The sequence below is a fragment of the Vicia villosa genome, linkage group LG3, assembly GCF_029867415.1.
Source record: "Vicia villosa cultivar HV-30 ecotype Madison, WI linkage group LG3, Vvil1.0, whole genome shotgun sequence".
NCBI classification, from domain to species: Eukaryota; Viridiplantae; Streptophyta; class Magnoliopsida; order Fabales; family Fabaceae; genus Vicia; species Vicia villosa.
In genome coordinates this window covers 72947449-72968873 of record NC_081182.1, presented here as the reverse complement: position 1 = coordinate 72968873, position 21425 = coordinate 72947449, and the positions used below count along the sequence as shown (strand labels likewise).

The window sequence follows — 21425 nt, the reverse complement described above, 5'->3', positions numbered from 1 at the left end:
TGATTTAATGCATTTGTTCTTAAGATTTTCATATTTTAACTTGACTCATTTTTATAAATCCATTACGTTGTAGTTTGAATAAATATTTCGCAAGGATATGGTTGAGATCGTCTTGATGAGACGAATCAAATGATACCACTATGAGCACTTGATTTTACAGTTTGATTGATTCACTAATTTCTGCAGAATCTTTTAAATCTTTGGAGCTTGAGGTTGAAGATGATGAGGTGTCATCATCCAACCAATAAGAGCGTGTCAATTGTTATGTTTTTAGTGGATAGTCTATTTTGCGCTTGGTGTGTTGCTTCAGTGAAAGTTCATGGTATTCAATAGGGGTGCTCGCGGTGCGGTTTGGGCGGTTTTGACGAAAAAAATCATCCGAACCGTAAGAGAAAAAATAGTGCGATTTGGTTTGGTTCGGTTGACTTTTAAAAAAATTCCGAACCAAACCAAACCAAACTAATGCGGTTTGGTTCGGTTTTTTACAAATATTTTATTGAGCCATACATACACATATATATGACAACATAATTTTATATTTAGACATTCATACACTAACAAATAACAACAAAACTCGTCATATTTTGACAACAATTTTCCATGTAATATGTAAAAATTAAATTAGACAAAAGTGGAATATTAAACATAAAATAATAGCATAAAACAATATAAAATTATTATAATGAAACAAAAAAATAGAAGAGATGAAAGATTAGTGAAGGTGAAAAAGAAAAAGAAAAAGTGTTGAGAGATTAGAGAAGAAGATGTGCGATAAAAATGAAACTGAAATACGGAACATTTACATACAAATGAGAAGGTGAAAAAGAAATAATATAGGAGAGTAAAGATTATAGAAGAAGAGGGAAGATGTATGTGGCAAAGAAGGTGAAATAATGTTATTAGAGATTTGAGAAGATCGAGACTGAAATTATATGTGTAAGGATGAGAAAATTGTTCGTATTCATAAGGCTAATGTATAATAGGTTTAATTTTGGGTTGGATGTGAGTTAAGTAAAATTTAGGTTGTAACATAATGCGGTTTGATTCGTTTGGTTCGGTTTACAATATACAAACCGCAAACCGAACCGAACCGTGCGGTTTTGTTAAAAAATGACCCAAACTAATCCGAACCAAATGCGGTTTTTTGCGGTTTCGGTTTGGTTTGGTTTGGTTTGCGGTTTTCTATTGGGTTGGTTTGGTTTTGAGCACCCCTAGTTCAACGCTAAAACAGGTCCATTGGATTAACCACATCATTTAATAGATCCAGATTCAACACACCTCTTATTTATGATTTTATTTCTTTTTCATTTTATTTTATTTTATTTTATTTAACTTTAAAAATTCATAACTCTTTATTTTTATTTTAAAAAATTATGAAAAAATACTTTAAATCTTTTCTGATTTATGACTATTTTTTCATATTTTTGTTCTATCATTTGATATTTTTAATATTTTTTCTCATTTTTCTCGAGTCTTAATTGGTTTAAAAATGTTTTTGAGCATTATAAAATTCTGGAAAATTTTGGAAATGATCCTATGATGGTTCTTGACCTATGGTGATCTTTGGTTTGAATTTATTTGGTGTTTAGATGTTTGATTTGATTTTTGCTTCTTATTTTCTATTTTAAAAATCTTTTAAACTTTTTTAATATTTAATTTGTTTTTTTCTCTCCCTCAATCTCTATTCTCTTGATTTGTGGGTGTAAGTCTTGAGGTATCCATTGTGTCGAGGTTATGATTTTATCATTCTTCTGATGGATCATCAAGATGAAGTCCCATAAAATTAAAAGAATTCATCTGGACACTTGGTTTTATTTTTTATCCATTTTCCTCCCTCTTCATATCAATCCCCTTATTGTTTTTGTTTGTTATTTTATATGTGTTACAAATTTTAGGAGAATGATTTACATATTATTTCTCTAATTTGTTTTTAAACACATAAATTGTTATTGACCGGTCTCGTTGTAGGGTGACTTCTCTATAAGTTACTTGGCAATTGCTTAACATAGCGCTAAATTTGTCCCGTATCGAAAAATAATAATTTGTGGTCTAAACCTATGTTTATAAGCCCAATGATGGTTGATTATTTGACAATTGGTTCAAGACCCTTGAAAACTTGTTGTGTAGAGGTTTTGATTCTATCAATCCTCTGATGAGTTTTTTTTATCAACCTTAACCTAAGTTCATTATTCAACCATTATTGATCATTAACTTTGAGAACCAATTTCTAACCATTAATTACTAATTTCTAACTTTATTTTATGCTTCTTTTATTATTTTGCTTTATTTTATCTTATGCTTTATGTTATTATGCCTCATTCATCACCATGTTTATGTTTATGTTCATTTTCCCTTTGTCTACTTGGACATATGTTTATGCTAATGCACTTTTTCCCTTGCCACTTGGACCTTTATTTTATTCTTAAAACATTAATAATCAACTTGAATCATAAAAAAATTTAATGTGGACTTGGACTTTGGTTACTATACCCTAAGCTTGGAGGATGGACTATTGGACTAAGACTTTGATACCTTGGCTTTATTATGTTGATATTCTGGAGTCCTTGGAGTTTACTCTAAGACATTGGGTTGGTTTTCTTTGTGTGCAGGTTATTTTGAGTTTCATACCTTGTCTGAAGTCTTTGGAGTTTACTCTAAGGTATTGTGAATGAGAATTCTTCTGTATACAACTGTTACTCTGGCCAATTTTTGTCTTAGGTTCTTGTGGTTCATTTCTAAGGTTTTGATTGCAAGCTACTCATATAAAGATGTTATATTCATTGAAGATTTTGCTTGATCTATGATTCATCTGAGGCTTATTTCATCTGGTACTTGGTATTATGCTTGCTTGGTGTGTAAATTCAAAGGATGAGAAATCTACATCGACTTCTTTATGTCAAGTGTTGGCTTCTTATTGGTTATATTGTTCTTATCCTTAGCTTTTATTTTATGCTTTAGGATAGTCCTTTCATCTCCTCCCATCTTCTTAAATTTTCAAAATCTTCTCACTTTTTCAAAACCTTGTAATGTATGCAAACTCTTTTAAAACTCTTTGATAAAACTTTTTTTTGCCTTAGTGGCTCTTATTTCAAAGTATAGACATGGATGATTGTTTTAGTGGAGATGTAATCCCCCAAAAGTCCTGATATTGATGGATATGATTGATCTTTTTCCACTTGAAAGAGCTAGTGGCATACTTGTTGATTTATCCAAGTTGGAGCCCTTCTTTCATTTGTGATGCAAATGATCTATTTGTTCACATGTTCAAGAATGATTGACTGAGTTTTCTTTACTATGATGATAAAAGTGTCTATCCTGTTTTAAACCAAAATCCTTTGTTTCCCTTTTAAGTGGAACTACATTCCTCTGAATTCTTCACTGTACACATGAGGTATGTAGGCATAAGATGTAATATCTTGCCGATAATATTTTAAAATCAAACAAACTCTCTTTTGCACACAATTATTTTCTTTTAACACACAGATTTACAAAAAGGTTCTTGTGGAGTATCACATATGTAAGGGGTGCTAACACCTTCCCCTTGCATAACCAACCCCCGTACCTAAGATATTTGCTTTTTATTAATTTTGATTTAAAAACCTCTTTGGGTTTATTTCACTCTTCCCTTTTTCTTTGGAAACAATAAAGCACGGTGTCGAGTTTCACTAAAATAATGAGTCAAGTCAATCAAATGGGTTTGGTCTTAATTTTTCCCCGCTACACCACCAATCGATAATAATCTCCTCTATCAAACCTCATAGTCTTCTTCTCCAAAAACTACAATAAAGTAAGTAAGATTAAAGACTAGGAAATCTAGGCATTACCTTAAAAAAGAGCAAATTTAGGAGCCTGCACATTGAAAGAATGAGCACAACTTTATTAAGGATGAAGGCATGTGCCAGAAACTAATAACAATGGAAGAAATAAAAAAATAAGGAAGAAGAATAAGAGTTTCTCAAATTTAAAGGCAATGAAAAAGAGAAGATTAATAGTCAAACAATTTCTTATATGCATTTCCACAAACAAGGAACCATGCAATCTAGCACATTGGGAAATGAGAACCACACAATCAACGCAAAGTAGGTAGACCTTCATTATAACATGAAACATACAATTTCGCCCTTCAACACATCAATCATTGTCTTATCTAATCTAACGATTGTTTGCATAACACGCCACATTATACACGAGCAATTTCAACCACTCTTAGTTTAAAAAGGTAAGACGTATTGGTTCATGTATTCAAATCTATTTCCACTCGTACATACATTATTTTTTATTTCTCTCACTGGTTTGAGCGTTAAAGTGCTAATCTTGTTGATTAATCCACTCTTTGACGCATCGAAAGCAATGATAAATCGTAACAAGATACAAATTCATTGTCCTCTCATTTCTAGTTCATTTGAACAGGAAGTCTGGTGATCAGAATCTTACATTTTTAAAAATGGATAAATATGATGTCACAATTAGAAGATGCGTCACACTTATCCAATGTGGTTGTAATTAATAAAGTATACAAGTTCTTATATATATATATATATATATATATATATATATATATATATATATATATATATATATATATATATATATATATATATCAATATTTTTTTCACTTTATTTCATCATTTATTTTAATAATGGAAGAGAGAGAAAAAAATATTAACACATAATCTGCACAATTTATTTTAAAATCTAATAGTTCATTTTTTTTTTTAGAAACATGTGATTCTTAATCTATTAACAATATATAAAAGTTAAAGTACCTGGAAATTCCACGTATACCCTAATTGAGTTTAACTTAAACTAATCTAATAATTAAGGGCAAATTAGTCTATTTGTAAAATACTGCAATATGGTTGATTGTAATCTTCATTTTGCTGACATGGCATCACTACAAAAAATTGCACGATTAATTTTTCCCACTCTTCAATTTCCTTTTTTTATTGTTCCACATTATTCCACATTGCATGCATTGAGAATTACAAAAGATAATGATTAAAGATACTAACGTGATCTGTTTTGTATTTATCGATGTCTGTTGGAATTATAAACCCTAGCAGCCATATGCATCATCATGCAATAACACGACACAACTTCCTACCACACTAACCTTTCAACTTTCGATACTGCCTTAAGCCCAAATCCACTATAAATACCCTCACCTACATGCCATTCCTTCTAAAATCATTCTTCCAAAACTACTCAAGGTGTTATTTGTGTTTTCGCAGTGATATTAATGTCTCTTCTTCGTCTGTATATTAACGTCTTTCTTATTAGGTCAGGGTGAAAATATATTTATGGCGCGTCCAATTGAGTTTGTGAGGGATATCAATGACTCAAAGGACCTCTGGAAGATTTCTGTTAGGTGCAAACATATTTGGTCAGTCACAAGTGCTTCAAAGAAGGAACACATTGAAATGATTCTAGTGGATTCCAAGGTTTGTATCCTTATTCAATTTCTGTAAAATTATTTTTTAATTTTTTGAAGCAGATGCTGATTCCATATTTTTAAATTAATGTAGGGATCTATGATTCAAGCTGTTGTACCCCCGTACTTGGTTACCAAGTTCAAGGAATATCTCTCTCATGGTTGTTCATACGTAATGCAGAATTTTAAAGTAGGTTCCAATGACTTCTCTTTTAAGTCCACTGGTCATAAACACAAGCTGGTGTTCTGTGGATCTACTTCCGTAAAGAAAACAGACAACCCAGAAATTCCTGTTAATTTTCTCAATCTTCTTAGTTTGGCTGACATTGTGGATGGAAAGTTCCATGCAAATATTTTAGTTGGTAACAATCTTCTTGGACTAATTCGTAATTTTTAACCTCTCAATTTAAGCGTGTATGAGTATTTACTTATATATCTACTTATCTTATATTGCACGTTGTTATATTTCAGATGCTCTTGGTGGAGTTGTAGAGATTACTCAATCCCATGTCAGTTCTGATAATAGCAAGAGCAAAGTTGTTTCTTCATTTACTAATAACAGGTAAGATCCATATATTCACAATATTTTAAATATGTATGTTTAATAATAATAGAATAGTTAAATATAATATTGGACAATACATCTTATTACTTATATGTAATATTTTTATCGTTTTTATGGATTCATCATTCATCTTTTTTAATACAGCAAATCCATTGTTGTGTGTACGTTATGGGGTCAGTTTGCAATCCAATTCAATGAGTACTGGACAAATAATAAGGATGATGGGAATATGGTTGTGCTTCTGATAATGCTCGAATAAAGGAGGCTCAAGGTATATGCTTTTAAATTTTTGTAAATTAGTGTGATATCGATATATGTAAAAAATTTCATTATCTGATATTAATTAAAATAAAATTGTAGGAAACTTTCCTTTAAACGTATCAAATGTGTGGAATGGCACAAAGCTGTTCATAAATGATATTAGCTTTGAACAAGTTTCCAAACTAAAAGAAAGGTATTTGCATCATGCACTTTAAACAAATTGAAACGTGCATTATCCTTTATCTTATTAACCGCTTGATAGAAAATATAATTCTAAATTGCATTATCACATTATTGATGCAGTTTTAAAGGTGATTTTCCAAAGTTGTCAGATTCAAGTGTGCAAGTTACTGTATCACAGAATTCATACTACTCAGACTTCGATAAGTTTGTATGGAAAGCTGATATATTAAGTCTTGTAGAAATAGGGAGTTTGCAACAGGCAAGAGATCACATACTTTAGATGTATATTATTAATTTTGTGCCGCTCATCAGTAAATCTATATTGGTTTTATTTGTTAGGAAACTACATGTGTAACTGTTGCGACGCTGGATAAATTTGATGTTGGCCAAGCTGGATGGTATTACGATTGATGTGTTGAATGCACAAAAAGTGTGACTCTGAGGGATGGAAAGCTTGAGTGCTATGCAAAGCACATAATTCCACGTCCCGTGCCCAGGTATTGTTAAAGATTTTGCTGTAGTTTTTATTTGTTTTGTATATTTTATTATGGCTTATGAGATTATAATTGTTGTAGGTTTAAACTCGAAATACTGGCTGTTGACGGTAAATGCAAGGCAAAGTTTATTTTTTGGGACGTCGATTGTGTTAAGTTGGTTGGCAAATCCGCTGTTGAGATAATAAATGGTCTAAAAAAGGTACATGAGACGGCTTCATCATTCTATCCGTCTATAATTCAAAAAAATTATTCTAACATTTATTTTTTTGAAACAAGGCTGGTGAATATGATCCGCTTGAATTTCCTTACGAACTTGATTCAATATTGAAGCGGGAGTTGGCTATCAGAGCTGTATTCCAGCCCAAAAATGGACGCCTCTCCGTGATTGGTTTCAGAGATGACCAGGAAACCCGTAATAGAGTTAAGGAAAATTTTAGGGCAGAAGAGGTAATGAGAAATTGATTTGAATCATTAGACAAAACCCTTAAAGACCTCATGAACCAGAATGGGCTATCGAGTAGAATATTTGGAGGGAAAGTTATTGTTTTCGGTGGAGATTTCCGGCAGATTCTTCCTATTGTTCCAAGAGCATCCTGTTCCGATATTGTTCATGCATCAATATTCTCATCTTATGTGTGGGACTACTGCAAGGTCCTCACTCTAACAAAAAACATGAGGCTTAAGAATGGTAAAGGTAATAACAACAATAATGAAATAACAGAGTTCTCGAAATGGATATTGGATGTCGACGATGGTAGGATATCCGAACCAAATGATGGATTGGTTGATATAGAGATCCCTCGGGAATTATTAATTACAGATTTTGAAGATCCCATTCAAGCCATCGTTGAAAGCACATACCCGGATTTGTTGCAGAATTATTATCGTCTTTATTATTTACAAGGCAAAGCAATTCTTGCATCAACAATTGAAGTTGTTGACAAAATCAATCATTATATTTTGGATCTAATACCAGGTACCGATTATTAACCTATCATAATAATGTTCAGATTGGCCAAATAATTATATATCTAAAATTTCGTTCATTAATCCACGTTTTAATAATCGGTTTCTTTTTTTAGGAGAAGAAAAGGAATATCTCAGTTTTGACAAGATAGATAAAACTGATGCGACTTACACTGAAGCTTACGAAGTTCTAACACCTGAATTCTTGAGTAATCTAAGAACATCCGGTCTACAAAATCACATTCTCAAATTGAAGGTTGGTACACCAATTATGTTGATGAGAAATTTAGACCAATCTCAAGGATTGTGCAATGGCACAAGACTTATTGTTACAAGATTAGCCAATCACGTCATTGAGGCAAGAATTATTTCTGGCAAGAATATAGGTAACCTCTTTTACATTCCTCGAATGTCTATGTCGCCGTCAGAGTCTCCGTGGCCATTTAAGTTGATTAGGCAACAATTTCCAATAATTGTCTCTTATGCCATGACAATTAATAAATCCCAAGGTCAATCCCTTGATACTGCTGGATTATATTTGCCTACTCCCGTGTTTAGTCATGGTCAATTATATGTTTCCATATCGAGAGTTACCAACAAAAACGGTCTAAAGATATTGATTCATGACAACGACAGTGTTCCGTGCTCGACCACTACAAATGTAGTGTACAAGGAAGTTTTTCTATCACTTTATTAATTGGTAATCCACATTTTACTAATCCATTATTTTTCAATTCTTTAATATATATTTTTAGTTATATATATACTTACTTTCTCATGCTGTTTATATATTAACCTACATTAATTTTACTCAGATCCAAGACGAAGTCAACAAAAGATGTCAACAACGATCGAGATTTACAACAAATGGTTTTTTATTGTATTTTTTAAATGGTATTGAAAATTATGTTTATTTCATTGGTGTATTTGTTTTTTTGTAGACTTTGTACTGTTTAATCAATTGTGAGCTAGCTTCATTGTATCTTTTTAATCATTTTGCCCTTGCACTTGAACTTATATGGAAATTGCTCAAATTTGGATTGTATCCTGGAGATTGAAGAAATATTGAAGTAAAGGCAAACTCTAATATACAACAAGGCTTTGAAAAACTTACCCTGTATTATATTAGATATCCCAAATAGATGGTTGATATCCATTGAAGATAAAAAGTAGGCTATAAATAACAGCTTTTGGGGTCAGTAATTTACAATGAAGCTTGACTGCACTTTTGTGAATCCTTACATGGGCTTCTCTAAAACATGTGTGAATCACAATCTCCTTCGATGTGGGAAAACTGAATTTGTTGCGAAATAAACTGTAGTTTACTCTAAGTTTTTCTTTTATCCTAATGCTTGACATAATTGGTCCAGTAACAGATTGATAGAATGTGTCTATTCTATACTGGTATATGGTAAAAGAGTAAGGTCGTTTGCATAAATGAGATAACAAACATGAGGTCCCTAGTGCACTGCATACACAGGCTTTCAATATTATGCATCTAACTAATTAGCTATGATATGGGACTGACAATCCTTACAAATAACATAAAGATAATGAGAAATTGATCACCTTGATGGATACCTATAAAGGGAGCAGAGTTATCAAGTTTGTCCCTATTGCATACAATTTTGAAGGAATATGAGGAAATACAATGACATTGAGACCATCAAGTAGTGCACGATTATGATATCCACAATTTTGAAGTAATATGAGGAAATATAATGAATTGGGATAATCAAGCAGAGCATAATTATTCTGATACAATGAAACAATATAAAAATCTTATTTTGATACAAGCAATTTATTGTTATACTTTCTAAGCTCACAATTAAAATCAAAACCAATTCAAATATGCTGTTTTGTCATGCATTATTTCAATTAAACTATACAACAAATTTGCTATCATTTTTTGAAAGGTCACCGTGTAAAAACATTCAAGCATACAAACATTGTATATAAGCAACAACACTATATACATGTTAAAGGGAACCAAATGAGGAACAATTGAAGCAGCAATACATTACAATTCGCAAAGAGCAACAAAAAATAACTCAATTTAATATAAACATGATGTCAATTAGAAGAATACTAGATATGTGAAATCACACAATCCATATATATAACCCACCATTATAGTGTAGCAATAAATCCATAAATCATTACAGTCCAATACCAATCCTAAATTATAATTAAAACAAACTTCAAATAAGGAAATAAACTAATGAGAATGCAAAATTCAACATCTCCTGAAAACAGATGAATGCTAAGCTGCAGTCCTTCAAACATTCTCAAAAGCTGGACTAACAAAACACTGACACGATATTTTTTACTCATAAAAAATTCCTGCATTGGACAACCATAAAAACGTTAAAAAAATGGCAGTTTCTTACATATCACCACATTAACGATGGCTTGAATGGCAGGGTTATACCATAACTACACTGAAACACATATCACATACCAATTTTTCATGCTGGCAACCAATTTTGACCAGACCTTCCATTCACTATCATACAGACGACAAAGTTAATTACAACATGAATTTAGAACAACACAATCTAAGAAAAGATGTAAATATTCGTATATATAATTAAAATAATGGCACACCTTTCATCTTCTAAATCGATATACACAATAGACAGTCCTTCACACACATCCACGACTCTGTGATTCACATCAAGCCCCGCGCTGATCATAACATCTGCCACAGATTGAACATCTTCAACTACAGCAAACCCTAGAGCAAGCTTCTTTGCCTCATGCTTTCCCCTCCAGTTGATTTCAGTCATCTTTCGTTGCCACACACCTGCGATATTCTTCAACTTCTTTTCCCTTTCCCACATGCATGCATCACTGTCCGATACCCTTAAACCCAAATGCACGCACAACTTGGTCACCTGATTTTTCTTCCATTTCAATGACCTACGGAGATCCTGAGATGAACGTCGGAGCTTCCTTTTGATCGCAAATCTTTCCCAGTGATCATGAACCACAATGTATTTTAAACTCCTACATAGGTAGAAAGAGGTCTAAATCAGATTAAAACTATTGAAGAAGAAACAGAAAGAATAAGATTGCTGATCGAAAACAAATTTTTCACCTGCATGCTTTGGCTATTTGGGATAAGCGTGACATTTTCAGACGACCAAGGATGGATCTTTTCGCTACTGTCTATCGGAAAGCACTATGGAGTATATATTTGTAGGCTACAACACTTATCCCAATGATACAACTTCTGCAAACGTAATGTATTTGCTCCTTGAAACCCGTTCAGCTTCGTCTTCATAATTGCATTGGTTATTAATTGACACCACTTTTCCAAATACGAGTGACATATTAGGTAAACGTGCAACTGTTGAAATCTCCTAAATATATTCAACCATGTTTAAAAACTATTCAATCAGTATTTAAATAACGCTTCAAACTTACTTTGTATTAATATAATCTCCCACCAATTTCGTTAATGTTTAATTGAATCTATTAATTGACTAACTATATAAAATATTGACTTATGACTATTAATTAAATAATGTAATATAATCTTTTTATTATTTTATTGATATGTTATTCAAAGTATAAATTTAGTTAATTGATTGTATCAATTTTTTTTTCTAAATTATATTCTTTTAAAAATAAATGTTATCTTTAACTAAATTTTTAGTAACAAGGATTTCTTATATGTTTCCTATTTTATTTAAAAAATAACTACCACCCTTTATATATATCAATTTATTTATTACAAACATCGTATGATTTAAAATATATTATATTTGTTAATAATTTATCATAACAAAGCCATATATTGATTATATATATATATATATATATATATATATATATATATATATATATATATATATATTATTATTATTATTATTATTATTATTATTATTATTGTTATATGCATTGTTTTGAATTAGCAAATCCATATATGATAACTTTGTAATCTATAGAAAATACATACGTGTTATAAAATAATTTTGTAATCTATTGCTTATATCCCACAATGTATAATTTGTTATAAAATATTAATTTCTTTATTATGAAAAATATTACATTTTTTAATTATTATTTTTTCAATAATTAAAAGGTCTTTTTTATTTATTTAACAATTATTATTATTCTTATATGCATTGTTTTTAATGTCCAAATTCATACATGTTAAACTTATAATTTTAAACAATATATATGTATATATATTTTATTGCTGTATTTTATTTAAGATACTACATGTTTAAATTTATTATAGATATTCATCCAATTAATATGTGTATTGTTTAAATATATACGGAATAATTTTATAAGATATATATTATCCACGTAATATTAAATCCAAACGGCCCCGTGCGATAGCACGGGTATCACGTCAATATTATTATAATTTACAATTGAATTTTTTGTGCATATTAATTCAATTTATTAAAAATTTATGTTATTTTATGTGAACAATTTTTTATAGCCATGCAATTTGCGAACCAACACATTACGAAATATACGTGGCTGTTGAACAAAAAAGAAAAAGAAAAAAAGAGAAAAACTTTCACCGATTCTCGTGATCTTCAACCTCGAACCGAATCCAGAGAGCGAAGATCCAAACCATCGTTCATTTCTTGATTGAAATCGCAACACCATTTCCGGTCACAGCCTCGATCGGATTCAGCTTTTGTTCCTCGTCAATTTCTGTAAGCCTCTATCCCCTCATTGTGAATCCTTTCTCGCACAATGCACCGATTCCGTTTTCATCGCCGCAAAATTCTCCGTTTATTCCAATGCATTTTTTCTTTTTTGGCTGATGCATTTGTTTCTTTCTGATATTCGATTGAATTCGGTGTCAAAATTGAGCTAGGGTTTTTGTTTGATTAGGGATTTTTGATCGATGTTATTTTCTCGAATCTTGCAAATTGTTTATTTGTCTATAATGCTTGAAGTAGCTTGGCACCTAGTTTTTTCATCAATGCTGAGTAGAATAACAGAAATATGTTAGGACCAATGTTTTACCCTCAATCATGTATTTGGTGTTGATTTCTTGTTTACTAACTACCATTTTATTTGATATTTCAGAATATTGAAAGGTTTTAATTGTTGATTCTGGTCTGGGGTCTTTAGTCGACGCATGAAGTTTTAGTTGAAGTTTTCAAATATATAGAGCCATGAGTTTTGTTTTTCGAGGTGCAAGAGGTGATATAGAAAATGGGTTTCCAGGATTTATACCCGAGAGGCGTGCATTGGTATGTATTGCCCGCATCAATTACTATTTATATTGCACAAATATGATGCTTCATTGTTTCTTTGATTTATCTTTGATGAATAAAGTATTATTTTGTACTGATTTCAATCTTTTCTTCAGCGTGTTCATGCAGCACGACCTAGTAATTCCAACTCACTCACTTTTCTCGTAACAGGTATGTTCTCACATTAAGTTTCTTTTGTAATTTGATGTGTAGATAATTTTCATTTTTGTATCTTCTCCAATGTACCATTCACAACTTAATCCGTATATATTTCAGTTCTCCTGTTATTCATGATACTGAACTCCCACCAGATGTCACCAAATTTTCTGGTAAGTTCATATGTATCTAAACAAAGCATATAATTTAATCTAAATTGTTATTCTCATTTATGATTTATGAGGTCTTCTGTTTGTAGCTCTGGCTAGTGCTTGGTGTTTTTTTGATGGCTACAATGCTAAGGATGTATGCAACATGTCAACAGCTTCAAGCCCAGGCCCAAGCTCATGCAGCAGCAGCCAGTGGTCTTCTTGGCCACACAGAACTGCGGTTGCATATGCCTCCATCGATAGCACTTGCAAGCCGAGGGCGTCTGCAGGGTCTCAGACTTCAGCTGGCACTTCTTGATCGGGAGTTTGATGATCTAGGTTTGTTTGTTCTTTTCATAATATAAATTCTTACTTTGTTTCACATCAAAACTTTTACAAGTTTCTGAAATTCAAAAATATTGTAGTTAATTTATGTGTTCACTACTCTTCAAGTGTATTATATAATAATATTCCTAATTTTTTTTAATTTTCCTTCTCAAATTTCAGATTATGAAACTTTAAGAGCTCTGGATTCAGATAATGTTTCTACTGCACCTTCTATGACTGAAGAAGAGATAAACGCTCTTCCAGTTCACAAATACAAGGTTTCTGTTCCCCAAAAGTAAGTGATAGTCCGATCATTGTTATATCTTCCCTTTAAATGGATTTTGACATTCCATTAAATAACTCTATCTCTAAGAGTAGTTTCTAGGTGTTTTTTGTATTATGAATAAAAATATACCCCCAAAACTCTCTTAACATCCAAATCACTCAATTTTTTCCACTGAATCCTTTCCCCTTTTCAAAGCCTTCTCCTTACTCACTTCCCCTCAAATCTCTCAAACAAAGCCTTAGTGATGTCTATTATTAATCTATGTCGGGTAGCCATTTTATCTGTGATGTGAAGAGGTTCTTAAGCTTTCACATATCAGTCCGACTGATATGCGAAGCTTTATATATATTGGATAAATAACTTGGTTATGTCTAATTATAGCGATACGGTTAAACTGTTTGTATAAGTTGCAAGTTGTCTTTGTAAGTTATCTTGAAGACCTTATCGAAATAAGCTAAAACCAACTTAAAGTCATAAGCTCCCAAACAGTGAGACAAATGCTTATATTAGTAGATTAGCCTAAAATAGTTGTTCATAAGCTAATCCAAACAAATCTATATATCTCTATGTTGTATGTGTACTGATAGGAATGGATCGGGCCCCACAAGTGATGATGGGGATGTGTTAGTTAACAAAGATAATTTGGGGCCTAAACAATGGAGAGTATATGTGAGAAAGAATAAGAAAGGCCCAGTTAATTAGTATTCCCATATAAATAGGAGTTAGTTTAGATTTCTCATATAAATAGGAGTAAGTTTAGATTTCCCATATAAATAGGAGTTACTTTAGATTTCCCATATAAATAGGTGTATGGGGCAGTAGCTAGGTATATTATTATTATTACTTTCTGTTTTCAGATTAGGGTTGGGCAGTGAGAGAATTCTTTCTCTGACTGAGGAGCAGTAGCTCTGGAAATTCATTCAGTTTTCACATTTATTAATAAAATAATTTTCTCTATCATATTCTATCTTACCTCTGTTCTATCAATTGGTCCGACCTTCTCTCACTGCCCAACCCTAATCTGAAAACAGAAAGTAATAATAATAATAATATACCTAGCTACTGCCCCATACACCTATTTATATGGGAAATCTAAAGTAACTCCTATTTATATGGGAAATCTAAACTTACTCCTATTTATATGAGAAATCTAAACTAACTCCTATTTATATGGGAATACTAATTAACTGGGCCTTTCTTATTCTTTCTCACATATACTCTCCATTGTTTAGGCCCCAAATTATCTTTGTTAACTAACACATCCCCATCATCACTTGTGGGGTCCGATCCATTCCTATCATGTACATTCTACACTATTCAATGACTTTTTACCATTCAAAACTATTTAATTTAATGCACTGATATGTGTCAATTATTAATGTTACATGTACAATTAAAAATATGAAAATAATATCCCATTTAAATATTTGATGCAAAAATGAAGACAATGGATAGATACTAGCTATAATTAACATTTGGAAAAATAAAATGCATGATAAGGTTTATATTAATAGTGTAGGAATGTTAAAGTATTACCGAAGCCAAGTTGCCCTCAAAAACCCACACATATAGATAATGTTACTACTTTATTCATAAATTTACGAAGTCTACATGCACTAAAAGGTTATATTACGGATTATGACAATAAGCTGTTTTTGCTTACAGAAGTAGCTCCTCAATGCAACAAGCACCCCCATCCACTTCTGCTGAGGTATCATCTGCATCATTGTTCTTTTTTAGTTTTTATTTTTTCAAAGTTGTGCCCTCCATTAAGCCTAAACGGGTTAATTACATTGCATCTCATGAGAACTCTGACTATTCTTTGAGAGTATGGTTTTATTTTATGCATGTTATTACTTAATACCAGAGATGTCATTCCCGGCCGCTATGGCCGCTATAGCGGCGCTCCGGAGCGGAACGGCCCCCCCCCCGCGCGCGAAACATGGAGCGGTTGCGGACATGCGGTAGCGGGCGCTACAGCCGGGAAACCGGATCGCGGATCGCGGATCGTTCCCGGGCGGAGCGGATCCGGATCCTTTCCTTTTTTTTTTAATTTTTTTCTGGGTAAAATTACTTTTTTACCCTCGTTTTAATCCTTCCCTCAAAGTTCAGTCACGATAATCTCATTTCACTCTCGTTTCACTCTGCCCTAGCCAGTAGCCACCGAAACTTCACTCTTCTCATCGTTTCACTCTTCTCATCGTTCTCATCGTTTCACTCTTCTCATCGCTTCCGCCGCCAGCCACCGTTCAGCCACCACCAGCCACCGTTCTGCTTCCAGCCACCGTCCTCTCACGGTAACTTCACTCTTCTCATCGTTTCACTTTTCTTTTCTTTTACACTATTTTACTTCCAGCCACCGTTCTTTTCTTTTCTTCCCACTGTTTTCTTTTATTTTACTTCTTTTTGTTAATTCTTTTTCTCCACTGTTTTATTAAATGTATATGTCACTGTTTTTTGTCGATAGAACAATATGGCAGCATCTTCCTCAACACCAAATTCTTCTACGTCGGTTGCTTCGTGTGCTGCAATATTCAAACCAACCAATAGTAAAGACATAGGATGGAAATATAATGGTTTGAAGGATTTGAATAATCGGAAGAAGGTCACATGTGATTTCTGTAACATGACAAGTAGTGGAGGAATAAGTAGAGCAAAAAGGCATCAAGCAGGAATTCAAGGCGATGTAATTCCTTGTTTGAAAACACCGGAGGATGTTAAGGCTATATTACGTGCCGACATTTTTGAGAAAGAGAAAATTAAGAAAGGAATACAAGAAATTGCGGTGCAAATAGATGCGGATGATACCCTTGATATCGAGGAAATAAGTAGGATTAGAACCGGAAAGAGGATTGCCGAGAATGAGACCTCTTCAATAGCCATCAAGAGGACTAAAGGGCCATTAGATTTGGTGTATAAGAAGGCTAAGGACACAAGTATCAATGATGCTTGTGATAAAGAAGCGAGGGCAAGAACTATCCAATATGTTGCTCGCTTTTTTTATACGTGTGGAGTTGCTTTTAATGTAGCAAATGCAAGAGCTTTTAAGTTGATGTTGGAAGCCGTTGGGAGCTATGGTCCTCATTTGAAGCCGCCAAGTTATCATGAACTTAGGGTTCCACTTCTTAAAAATGAGTTGGAATATACGAAAGGTTTGTTGAAGAACCAAGAGGTGCAAAGAAACAAATACGGTTGTTCAATTATGTCGGATGGTTGGACGGATAGAAAAGGTAGAACATTGATCAATTTCTTGGTCAATTGCTCGACGGGGACCATGTTTGTGAAGAGTGTGGATGCTTCCGACTATGCAAAGACGGGTGAAAAGCTAGCCGAGTTGTTGGACACATTTGTTGAGGAAATGGGTGAAAAAAATGTTGTCCAATTGATCACCGATAATGGAAGCAACTATGTAGCGGCGGGTAAAATATTGTGTGAAGGGAGGAAACACTTGTTTTGGACTCCATGTGCTGCCCATTGTATAGACCTTATGTTAGAAGACATAGGCAAAATTCCAAAGGTGAAAAATGTTATACAAAAAGGGATTAAGGTTGTGGGCTACATTTATAACCATACTTTTGCTTTGAATTTAATGAGAAAGACTACCGGCAATGTTGAATTGGTTAAACAAGGAGTGACAAGGTTTGCTACCCATTTCCTTTGTCTACAAAGAATGCAAGAACTAAGAGGAAAGCTTAGAGAGATGTTCCTTTGTGAAGAATGGACAAGTTCCAAGTGTGCCAAAGATCCTAAAGGAAAAAGGGCAGCTACTACTATTCTTAATGTATCATTTTGGAGTGATGTTCTCTACACTCTTAAGTGCATGGCGCCTCTTGTAGATGTGTTAAGAATGGTTGACAATGAAAGGAAACCCGCAATGGGATACATATATGCCGCAATGGGGGTAGCGAAGGAATCGATTGAAAAAGCTTTCAATTTAAATTCAAGCAAGTATAAAGATGTTTTTGAAATCATTGATAAAAGATGGGAGTGTCAACTTCATCATCCGCTACATGCTGCAGGCCACTATCTCAATCCTGAATATTATTTTTCTAAACCAGAAATTGAGTCCGATGCTAGATTGGTAAAAGGCCTCCGTAGGTGCATTGAGAGACTTAGTGAAAGTGAAGATGTGGAGGATTTGATTTCAGTAGAATTGGCACAATATCGGAGTGCTTCAGGTCTCTTTGGTATAAAAGCGGCAATGAGACAAAGGTCGACATTAGCTCCAGGTAAGATGGAATGATTTTTTGAAGTTTTACATGTGATATACTTTGTGTTATGTATATAGAATGATTTTTTACAATTACTTGCAGCTGAGTGGTGGAAGTCTTATGGAGCCGAAACTCCGCATTTGCAATTGTTGGCTATTAAAGTGTTGAGTTTGGGTTGCAGTGCTTCCGGATGTGAGCGTAACTGGAGCATCTTTGAGCATGTGAGTATTAATTTTATACTAGGATATTAAAGTATCGTACATGCAAGTATTATTAAATTAATACTTCAAATTATTGTATTTTAGATTCATTCCAAGAAGAGAAATAAATTGGAACATCAAAAATTGCAAGACTTGGTGTTTATCAAGTATAATCAAGCTTTGGTAGAGAGGTTTGAAATTCGAGATAAAATTGATCCTATGGAATTTAGCGAAATTAATTTCCACACCGAATGGTTGGTGGGAGAGATGGAAAAGGTAGGAGATGTTGGTGAAGAATTGGTTGATCCAAATCATGATTTAACTTGGACTCAAGTTGCCGATGCTAGTGGGGCTAATGAGCCTTTAATCTACACTAGGAGGTCAATGGCACGCCCACAAACATCAAGGCCACCAAGAGCAACAATTGCACCAAGAGCAACAATTGCACCAAGAGCAACAATTGCACAACAAGTGGTGGTAGAAGAGGTTGAAGAAGATGTTGAAGATGAAGAATCGGAGGAAGATGTTGAAGAAGATGAAGAATTGGAGGAAAATGTTGAAGAAGAAGAAGAAGAAGAAGAAGATGAAGATGAAGATGTTGAGGAATATTTTGATGATGCTACATGATTTTTTATGTTTGCTTGAATTTTCATATTATAGTACTAAGTTTGAATTTGAATCTATATGTTTTGAATCTTTATGTTTTGAATTATTAAGCATGGCTCTTTGTTTGACATTAGATTTTATAAATATTTTATGAGTGATGTGTTTTATAATTTTCTATATAATTATTAGTATATAAAAATTTGTCCCGCTATCCGGGATGCCGCTATTCCCACTATTCCCATTCCCGGGGGTCGGCCGCTCCGCTCCGCTATCCGGGATTAACAACTCTGCTTAATACTTTGAATAGATATTGTTTGATGATAATCCTTTCTGATATTGTTTGATGAATTTAAAATAAATAGCACATTTATGGTTGTTGGGCTTGGGGACTTTGAAAATATATGCCATTATATTATTTTCTTGAATATCTTTTTATCATTTTTATAGACCATTATGGCTATTAGGCTATATATAGACCACCATCTCTGACATTGTCTGGGGAATTTTCCACTACTTGATGTTTCCCATAGGAGAGATAAATAACAAAATATTGAGTATACAACATCGACTATTTTCCCTACTATAAAATTACTATATTTTCATTTGGAGTGAAGGCAGGTTTGCATGATTAATTTCTTTTTGTCTATGACAGAAAACACAGGATAATTCAAATTTGGTTGGAAACACCAAAGTCTCAGATGATGATCTCACCTGCAGTGTATGCTTGGAGCAGGTTAATGTTGGAGATCTACTTCGTAGCTTGCCCTGCCTTCATCAGGTCTGTTTAGTTGCTCTGCATTGTTACATTTCAACAAATAGTTCGTTTTCTATTTGTTTGATGATATACCCTGCCAGTTCAACTTAGTCATCTCAGCTAATGTTCATCTAAGTCACTAATATATGCGAGAAGTCAAATAATGTGTGCGCGCGTTGGCACTCATTCTGAGACTGATGGTTTGAGAGAAGAAATCGAGAGTGTTGGCACCTAATATGGGTTTTACCAAGGGTGGACAATTGGACTTGCACGCGCTCTCTCACGCCCGTACACAGTTAAAAAACAATAGTCACTTTGAACTTTATAGAAAGGAGATCAGGCTTTTTAAAATGTCATGTTTTAATCTTCATTTTCTGCTATAAAATTTTAAATGATAAAAGTGTAGTCGGAATCCTATAAAATTTTAGCTACAGTTGAAATTGGATGTGCAGGATATTGACTTTTTGTTAGCATTGCCTTTGTTTTGAAAAGTATTTTTCTTTGGATGTTCCATCATGATCTTGAGTTTACCATTGAAAAGGCATCTGTAATGCAGTTGAACATCATTGTGGAATATTCTCCAGTTTTAAATTTAGAAACTGATTTTAGTAGCTAGGTATGTTGAAAACCTTTTATATTCACCCCCACCCAAAACAAACATTAACTATTATATTAAGAAGTCAAGCTATTCGTAAGTATACAAAAATCTCATGGTTGACACTTTCTGTTTATAGTTTTATCTCAATTTTTTAACTGATGCTGTTCATTTGTTTTCTAGTTTCATGCTAATTGCATTGATCCTTGGTTGCGGCAACAAGGGACGTGCCCTGTTTGCAAATTTCGAGCAGGATCTGGGTGGAATGACGGTGGACATAATGATATCGCTGACATGGTTTGAATACCTGTCTAATTTTGAGTTGAGTTTGTGTTCATAATATATTGTAATTGTAATTGGTCATATATCAAAAGTTTGTAGTACTTGTATTCTTGTAAATACCCTAATGTAGAGATGTGAGGAATGGTAGAATACCCTGTAACAACCATAGAAGTTATATACAGTTTGTTTCCGATAGATTTCCAAGTTTCTTGTGTCGCCATGCAAAACCAAATTGCAACTACAGTTTTATTTTTAATGCCTTGTTCTCACACATAATCAAATTCATGCATGCACTAAATATGTATTTCAAAATGGAAGCTGCAATTTAGCACAATGTATTTCCTAGTTCGCAAAGATGTATGTTTCGGAGGTGAAAATAGCATTATTCTCTAAATAATGAAACTGCTAGTTTTCAACTTGACAGCGTTCTGCAATACCATATGCAATCAATCATCATGTCATCAAATCTGTGTCTTGAAAATTAGACAAAAAACCATGGAATCTTGTTACATGAAAAACTAAGTTAATAGACTATGATTAATGTGCTGAGAATGTTATCTTCATGGGTAGTGTCAAGAACTTCACAAGTATCAGCAAGTGTGTCTTCATACTAAACTGATAAATAAAAACAATATTAAAATAAATCAAGCATTTGATGTAGATCATTACTAGGCTATGATAGGACCCGAGATTAAGCCCCAGATGAGATGATTGATTAAAAAGAT

General features: G+C 33.1%; 3 protein-coding genes across 5 annotated transcripts; all 3 read left to right on the top strand.

The window, feature by feature from the left end:
- Positions 1-5300: 5300 nt before the first annotated feature.
- LOC131658326 (uncharacterized) lies at positions 5301-7399 on the top strand. Its single transcript, XM_058927633.1, has 7 exons — positions 5301-5441; positions 5526-5817; positions 5903-5993; positions 6561-6699; positions 6780-6838; positions 7016-7136; positions 7214-7399. Exons 1-7 carry the CDS (start codon positions 5301-5303, stop codon positions 7397-7399), a joined length of 1029 nt encoding a protein of 342 aa, XP_058783616.1.
- A 33-nt stretch (positions 7400-7432) lies between these two features.
- LOC131658325 (uncharacterized) lies at positions 7433-8600 on the top strand. Its single transcript, XM_058927632.1, has 2 exons — positions 7433-7913; positions 8020-8600. Exons 1-2 carry the CDS (start codon positions 7433-7435, stop codon positions 8598-8600), a joined length of 1062 nt encoding a protein of 353 aa, XP_058783615.1.
- A 3784-nt stretch (positions 8601-12384) lies between these two features.
- On the top strand, positions 12385-20904 carry LOC131661867 (E3 ubiquitin-protein ligase SDIR1-like). 3 transcript variants are annotated; one of them, XM_058931509.1, is made up of 11 exons: positions 12385-12585; positions 12965-13131; positions 13251-13305; positions 13411-13463; positions 13550-13778; positions 13947-14061; positions 15718-15763; positions 16206-16349; positions 16520-18281; positions 18366-18484; positions 18569-19197. In XM_058931509.1, exons 2-11 carry the CDS (start codon positions 13054-13056, stop codon positions 19088-19090), a joined length of 3123 nt encoding a protein of 1040 aa, XP_058787492.1. In that variant the 5' UTR covers positions 12385-12585; positions 12965-13053; the 3' UTR covers positions 19091-19197. The 3 variants fall into 3 exon arrangements, with proteins under 3 accessions (XP_058787492.1, XP_058787493.1, XP_058787494.1); XM_058931510.1 differs by lacking the exon at positions 16206-16349; XM_058931511.1 differs by lacking the exons at positions 16206-16349; positions 16520-18281; positions 18366-18484; positions 18569-19197 and adding exons at positions 19722-19847; positions 20602-20904.
- Positions 20905-21425: the final 521 nt, after the last annotated feature.